Consider the following 7,941-nt stretch of genomic DNA (forward strand, 5'->3'; position numbering starts at 1 on the left):
TTGGGGAGTCACTGTCACCGTGGGCGTGTCACTGTCCCCATAGAGATGTCACTGTCACCATGAGGGTGTCGCGGCCACTGTGGCTGTCACTGTGAGTGTGTCACTGTCCCCACAAGGGTGTCACTGCCAGGGGGAGTGGCACTGTCACCACGGGCATGTCACCACAGCCAGGGGGGTGTCACTGTGGGCGTGTCACTGACACCATGTGTGTGTCACTGCCACGGGGGTGTCACTGTCACCGTGAGTGTGTCCCTGTCCCCACAGGGGTGTCCCCACACCCACAGGGTGGTCCCGACCACTGTGGGGGTGTCACTGTCACTGTGGGGGTGTCACTGTCCCCATAGAGGTGTCACTGTCACCATGTGTGTGCCAATGTCACCATGGGGGTGTCACTGTCACTGTGAGTGTGTCCCTGTCCCCACAGGGGTGTCCCCACACCCACAGGGTGGTCCCCACCACTGTGGGGGTGTCACTGTCACTGTGGGCGTGTCACTGTCCCCATAGAGGTGTCACTGTCCCCATAGAGGTGTCACTGTCACCATGTGTGTGCCAATGTCACCATGGGGGTGTCACTGTCACTGTGAGTGTGTCCCTGTCCCCACAGGGGTGTCCCCACACCCACAGGGTGGTCCCCACCACTGTGGGGGTGTCACTGTCACTGTGGGCGTGTCACTGTCCCCATAGAGGTGTCACTGTCCCCATAGAGGTGTCACTGTCACCATGTGTGTGCCAATGTCACCATGGGGGTGTCACTGTCACTGTGAGTGTGTCCCTGTCCCCACAGGGGTGTCCCCACACCCACAGGGTGGTCCCCACCACTGTGGGGGTGTCACTGTCACTGTGGGCGTGTCACTGTCCCCATAGAGGTGTCACTGTCACCACAGAGGTGTCACTGTCACCATGTGTGTGTCACTGTCACCATGGGGGTGTCACTGTCACCGTGTGTCCCTGTCCCCACAGGGGTGTCCCCACACCCACAGGGTGGTCCCCACCACTGTGGGGGTGTCACTGTCACTGTGGGCGTGTCACTGTCCCCATAGAGGTGTCACTGTCACCATAGAGGTGTCACTGTCACCATGTGTGTGTCACTGTCACCATGGCGGTGTCACTGTCACCGTGAGTGTGTCACTGTCACCATGTGTGTGCCGCTGTCACCATGGGGGTGTCACTGTCACCATGTGTGTTTCACTGTCACCATGTGTGTGCCGCTGTCACCATGGGGGTGTCACTGTCACCATGGGGGTGTCACTGTCACCGTGAGTGTGTCACGGTCCCCATGGCAGGGTCCCCCAAGCCGGGCAGAGCAGGACCCCCCCCCCCAGAATGTCACAGGACCCCTCCTATGCCTGTCCTTAGCGGGGGGTGGCCCTGTCCCCCCCTGTCCCCTCCTGTCCCCCCGCTGTCCCCAGGGGTCCCCGCTGTCCCGGGGGGGGGCGGGACCGATGTCATGGAAACCTCCGGGAGCCAAAACCAACACCGGGAGCGGGAGGGGGGGGGGGGGGGGGCTCAAATTACCCGGGGGGGGCACCCCCACACCCCAAATAACGGGGGGGGGGGGTTCCCTGCCCCACCCCCAACACGGGGGGACCCCAATTGTTGTTCCACATTGGGGGGAGGGGGGGGGAACCCACCTGAGGGACCCCCCCCCGATTTTGTGGGGTGGGGGGGGGGCGGGGGGGGTGTCGGGTGTCGCGCGCGTGTGTCCCCCCCCCCCCCTCCCCCCCCGCATTGGTGACAGCGCCAAGGGGACACCTGGGGGGGGGGGGGGGGGGACAACCCTCACCCAACGGGATCCCCGCAAATTTTTGGGGGGGTGCCCACGCTGGGGCGAGGATTGGGGGGTGTCGGCGGGGGACAACCTCAACCCAGAGGGGTTCCCCCCCCCCAAAATTTTGGGTGGGTGCCCAATATGGGGGGGTTGGTGTGGGGGGGAGGTCCGGGGAGCGACAATCCTCACCAGAGGGGTCCCCCCGAATTTTGGGTGGGTGCCCAATATGGGGGGGTTGGTGGGGGGGGGAGGTCCCCCCGAATTTTGGGTGCGTGCCCGCAATGGGAGGGGGTTGGGTTGGGTTGGGTTGGGTTTGGGGGGGGGGGGGGGGTGCGGGCCCCACCCAGAGGGGCTCCCCCCAAAATTTTGGGTTGATTCCCGTGGTGGGGAGGGGTTGGTTTTAGTTTGGGGGGGGGGCCCGAATTTTGGGTGGGTGCCCGATGCGGGTGGGGGGGGGGTTTGGCTCGGATTTTGGGGGGGGGTTCCGGGTTGTTGGGGGGGGGCGCGGGCTCGGTGCCAGCGGCGCTCGGGGCCCCCCCGCGGGCGTTGCCGGGCACCGGGAGCGGAGCTCGGGGCAGCCGCGGGCACCGAGCCACCCACGGGGGGGGGGGTCCGGGGGGGTCCCGCCCACAGCGCGGTGGGGGGGGGCGGGCGATTCGGGACCCCCCACCCCTAAAAAAGCGACCCCTGAATGGCGGGGGGGGGGGGGAGTGCGGTTCTGCCTCTCCGAGGGGGGGTTTTGGGGGGGTCGGAGGGAAAAATTTGGGGTGGGGGTGCCCGGGGGGTGCGACATGGCAGAGCGGGGGGCGGGGGGGCGTCCCGAGTGGGGGGGGGTGCCCTGAATGTGTTTGGGGTGTCCCTAATGGTTTTTGGGGTCTCTCGGATGGGTTTGGGGTCTCTCCGGTGGGTTTTGGGGTGCCCCGAGTGGGTTTTGGGGTCTCTCGAGTGGGTTTGGGGTCTCTCGGGTGGGTCTGGGGTATCTCGGGTGGGTTTGGAGTGCCCCGAGTGGGTTTTGGGGTCTCTCGGATGGGTTTGGGGTCTCTCGGGTGGGGTTTGGGGTGCCCCGAGTGGGTTTTGGGGTGCCCCGAGTGGGTTTTGGGGTCTCTCGGGTGGGTTTGGGGTGCCCCGAGTGGGTTTTGGGGTCTCTCGGGTGGGTTTGGGGTCTCTTGGGTGGGGTTTGGAGTATCTCGAGTGGGTTTGGGGTCTCTCGGGTGGGTTTGGGGTGCCCCGAGTAGGTTTGGGGTCTCTTGGGGGGGTCTGGGGTCTCTCGGGTGGCGTTTGGGGTCTCTCGAGTGGGTTTAGGGTACCTCGAATGGCTTTGGGGTGCCTCGAATGGGTCTGGGGTCTCTCGGGTGGGTTTGGGGTGCCCCGAGTGGAGTTTGGGGTCTCTCGGGTGGGATTTGGGGTCTCTCAGGTGGGTTTGGGGTGCCCCGGGTGGATTTGGGGTGCCCTGAGTGGGTTTTGGGGTCTCTCGGATGGGTTTGGGGTCTCTCGGGTGGGTTTGGGGTGCCCCGAGTGGGTTTGGGGTGCCCCGGGTGGATTTGGGGTGCCTCGAATGGGTTTGGGGTCTCTCGGGTGGGGTCTGGGGTCTCTCGAGTGGGTTTGGGGTGCCCTGAGTGGGTTTTGGGGTCTCTCGGGTGGGTTTGGGGTCTCTCAGGTGAGTTTGGGGTGCCCCGGGTGGATTTGGGGTGCCCTGAGTGGGTTTTGGGGTCTCTCGGGTGGGTTTGGGGTCTCTCGAGTGGGTTTGGGGTGCCCCGAGTGGTTTTTGGGGTCTCTCGGATGGGTTTGGGGTCTCTCGAGTGGGTTTGGGGTGCCCCGAGTGGGTTTTGGGGTCTCTCAGGTGGGTTTGGGGTGCCCCGGGTGGATTTGGGGTGCCCTGAGTGAGTTTGGGGTGTCCCGCGTGGGTTTTGGGTCTCTCGGGTGGGTTTGGGGTGCCGGACTGGGGGGACTCCGCGCCTGGGGGTGTCCGGGTGGGTTTGGGGTGTCCTCGAGTGGTTTTCTCGTTGTCCCCGGGTGGATTTGAGGTGCTCCGAGTGGGTTTGGGGTGTCCCGGCTGGGTGTTCAGTGTGCGTGGGGGTGTTGTTCTGGCTGGGGGTGTTTTTTGGGGTGCCCCCGCGTGGGTTTGGGGTTCCGGGGTGGGTTTGGGGTGTCCCGGGTGGTTGTTAATTGTGCGTGGGTGGGTTGTTCTGTCTGGGGGTGTTTTTTTGGGGTTCCCGGCTGGGTTTGGGGTTCCCGGCTGGGTTTGGGGTGTCTCGGCTGGGTTTGGGGTGTCCCGGGTGGTTGTTAATTGTGCGTGGGTGGGTTGTTCTGTCTGGGGGTGTTGTTTGGGGTTCCTGGCTGGGTTTGGGGTGTCTCGGGCGGGTTTGGGGGTACCCGGGTGGTTGTTAATTGTGCGTGGGTGGGTTGTTCTGTCTGGGGGGGTGTTTTTTGGGGTACCCGGGTGGTTGTTAATTGTGCGTGGGCGGGTTGTTCTGCCTGGGGAGGGGGGGGGTGTTTTTTGGGGTGCCCCGCGTGTCCCCGTGCCCCGCGTGGTTTCGGGGTGCCCCGGGCCGCCCCTACTCACCCCTCTGCCCATGGCGCTGCCGTCGCCGTTGCCAGCCCGGGACACTTTTGGGGGGGGCGCAGCGACCGCGGCCGAGAAAAACCCGGAGAGCCCCGCCCGGCGCGGCCCCCCCGCCCCAAACCCGCCCCCTCCCCAGCCCCGGGCCCGCGGGGGGGCCCTGGGAACGCAGGTGCGCGGGGGGGGGGCGGGGTGACCCTTCCTGACCCCCCAAATCCAGCGGGACCCCCCCCGCATCCGGACCCGCATTGAGGGGGGGGCGCTGCCCTGAGGCTGCCGGAGCCTCGGTGCCCCCCCTCTCCGGTTTTGGGGGGTGTTGTTTGTTTTTTGGGGGTGTTGTTTGTTTTTTTGGGGGTGTTTGGTGTTTTGGGGGGTGTTTTTTGGGTTTTTTGGGGGTGTTGTTTGTTTTTTGGGGGTGTTTGGTGTTTTGGGGGGTGTTTTTTGGGTGGCGTTGTGTGTTTTTTTGGGGTGTTTGGTTTTTGGGGGTGTTGTTTGTTTTTTTGGGGGTGTTGTTTGTTTTTTTGGGGGCGTTGTGTGTTTTTTTGGGGGTGTTTGGTGTTTTGGGGGGTGTTTTTTGGGTTTTTTGGGGGTGTTGTTTGTTTTTTTGGGGGTGTTCGGTGTTTGGGGGGGTGTTTTTTTTGTGTTTTGGGGGGCGTTGTGTGTTTTTTGGGGGTGTTTGGTTTTTGGGGCTTTTGTTTGGTTTTTTGGGGGTGTTGTTTATTTTTTGAGGGTTGTGTTTGTTTTTTTTGGGGGGTTGTTCGGTTTTGGGGCGTGTTGCTTGCTCTTCTGGGGGTGTTGTTTATTTAGGGGGTGGTGTTTTGTTTTTGGGGAGCGTTGTTTATTTGTGGGGGATTGTGTTTATTTTTTGGGGGGTGTTGTTTGTTTTTTTGGGGGTGTTGTTTGGTTTTTGGGGGGTGTTGTTTATTTTTTGGGGATTGTGTTTGTTATTTGGGGGTGTTGTTTGTTTTTTGGGGATTGCGATTGCTTTTTTGAGGCTGTTGTTTGTTATTTGTTTGCTATTTTGGGGGTTGTGTTTGGTTTTTGGGGTGTTGTGTTTGGTTTTTGGGGGTTCCACGGCCCGGGGGGTGCCCGGAGCTCCCGGTTCGACCCCGCCTGGCACCGGGAGGTGCCCGGGAATGCGGCCGGGGGCTAAAATTAGCCCGGAATGGGGAGAGAGGGGGGGACAGCGAGGGGGGGAAATGAGGGGGCTGTTCCCAGGTTCCGACTGTTCCCAGGTTCCGATTCTTCCCAGGTTCCGACTGTACCCAGGGTCTGATTGTTCCCAAAATCTGTCTGTTCCCAGGGTCCGATTGTTCCCAGGATCCAGCTGTGCCCAGGATCCAGCTGTGCCCAGGCTCCGGTTGTTCCCAGGGGATCCACGGTGACACAGGAACGGTTGTACCAGGGGACACGGCTGTTCCCAGGCTCTGGCTGTTCCCAGGCTCTGACTGTTCCCAAAATCTGTCTGTTTCCAGGGTCTGTCTGTTTCCAGGGTCTGTCTGTTCCCAGGGTCTTCTGACTGTTCCCCCAGGGCTGATTGTTCCCAGGGATCCAGTTGTTCCCAGAGTCCGATTGTTCCCAGGGTCTGGCTGTTCCCCGGAATCCAAATGTTCCCAAAATCCGCTGTTCCCAGGGTCTAACTGTTCCTGGGATCCAGCTGTGCCCGGGATCCAGCTGTGCCCAGGGTCTGACTGTTCCTGAAATCTGACTGTTCCCAGGGTCTGGCTGTTCCCCAGAATCCAAATGTTCCCAAAATCTGGCTGTGCCCAGGCACCGACTGTTCCCAGGATCCAGCTGTGCCCAGGGACCGACTGTGGCTAAATCCAGCTGTTCCCAGGCTCCAGCTGTTCCTGAAATCTGACTGTTCCCAGGGTCTGACTGTTCCCAGGAATCCAAATATTCCCAAAATCCAGCTGTTCCCAGGATCAGGCTGTGCCCACCCCGCTTTGTTCCTGCTGATTGTTCCCAGGCTCCGGCTGTTCCTGGAGGAGGCTGGTTGTACAACCTCCTGGTTGTACCCGTGGAGGCTGTTCCAGGGCACACAGCTGTTCCCAGTGTGCCCTTGTCCCCAAACTCTGGCTGTCCCCAAACTCCGGTTGTCGTGTGTCCAGTTGTCCCCAGTGTCAGCCTGTCCCCAGCGTCTGTTTGTCCTGTGTCCGTTTGTCCCCAAACCCCGGCTGTACCCAAACTCCGGCTGTTCACAGTGTCTGGCTGTCCCCAAATTCCGGCTGTTTGGGCTGTTCCAAATTTCCGGCTGTTCCCAATTCTGGCTGTCCCCTTCTCCCCCCCCCCCCAGTGTCCCCAGTTCGGTGCCAAGGTCCCCTCCCAGTGCCCCCCTCCCCCCCCTTTCCCGGCTTTATCTCCATGGCAACCGCCAAGGGCAGCTCAGGAATGGGGGAGGGGGTGGGGGTGGCACCAGTGAGGGACACCAGTGAAACCAGTAACACCAGTAACTGACACCAGTAACACCAGTAAGGGACACCAGTGACACCAGTGGCACCAGTAACTGACACCAGTAACACCAGTAAGGGACACCAGTGACACCAGTGACTGACACCAGAGGCACCAGTGACACCAGTGAGTGACACCAGTAACACCAGTAACTGACACCAGTAACACCAGTAAGGGACACCAGTGACACCAGTGACACCAGTGACTGACACCAGTGGCACCAGTGACACCAGTGACTGACACCAGTGACACCAGTAACTGACACCAGTAACACCAGTAAGGGACACCAGTGACACCAGTGACACCAGTGACTGACACCAGTGGCACCAGTGACACCAGTGAGTGACACCAGTAACACCAGTAACTGACACCAATAACACCAGTAAGGGACACCAGTGACACCAGTGAGTGACACCAGTGAGTGACACGAGTAACACCAGTAAGTGACACCAGTGACACCAGTCTGCACCAGTTATCAGCTCCCCCAGCCTGCGGCTCCGCTCCCTGCGCCGGCCGCGCCCTCCAGTGCCGCCCAGTTTCCTCCCAGTATCCTCCCAGTATCTCCCCAGTACAGAGCTCAGTGCTCCCCGTGCAGCCCCACACCCTCGGTGCACACCAGTAACCTCAGTGCACACCAGTAACACCAGTACAGACCAGTAACCCCAGTGCACACCAGTAACACCAGTACAGACCAGTAACCCCAGCGCACACCAGTAACACCAGTACAGACCAGTAACCGCAGTGCACACCAGTAACCCCAGTACAGACCAGTAACCCCAGTGCACACCAGTACACACCAGTAACACCAGTACAGACCAGTAACCGCAGTGCACACCAGTAACCCCAGTGCGCACCAGTAACACCAGTACACACCAGTAACCCCAGCGCACACCAGTAACACCAGTACACACCAGTAACCCCAGCGCACACCAGTAACACCAGTACAGACCAGTAACCCCAGTGCACACCAGTACACACCAGTAACACCAGTACAGACCAGTAACCCCAGTGCGCACCAGTAACCCCAGTACACACCAGTAACCCCAGTGCACACCAGTAACACCAGTACACACCAGTAACCCCAGTGCGCACCAGTAACCGCAGTGCACACCAGTAACCCCAGTACAGACCTGCACCCCCAGCACCTCCCAGTCTGCCCCAG

At 61.3% G+C, this 7,941-nt stretch overlaps 1 protein-coding gene across 1 annotated transcript in view; it reads right to left on the bottom strand.

The window, feature by feature from the left end:
• Positions 1–4,553, bottom strand: part of LOC131569668 (sodium/potassium-transporting ATPase subunit alpha-2) — a 30,859-nt gene extending 26,306 nt beyond the window's left edge. Inside the window, exon 1 of the mRNA XM_058821917.1 lies at positions 4,332–4,553. Within this exon, the coding sequence (XP_058677900.1) occupies positions 4,332–4,343 (12 nt within the window). The 5' untranslated portion in view covers positions 4,344–4,553. The remainder of the gene's footprint in view (positions 1–4,331) is intronic.
• Between the last annotated feature and the right edge of the window lie 3,388 nt (positions 4,554–7,941).

This window comes from Ammospiza caudacuta, chromosome 30 (assembly GCF_027887145.1).
Source record: "Ammospiza caudacuta isolate bAmmCau1 chromosome 30, bAmmCau1.pri, whole genome shotgun sequence".
Lineage (NCBI taxonomy): Eukaryota > Metazoa > Chordata > Aves > Passeriformes > Passerellidae > Ammospiza > Ammospiza caudacuta.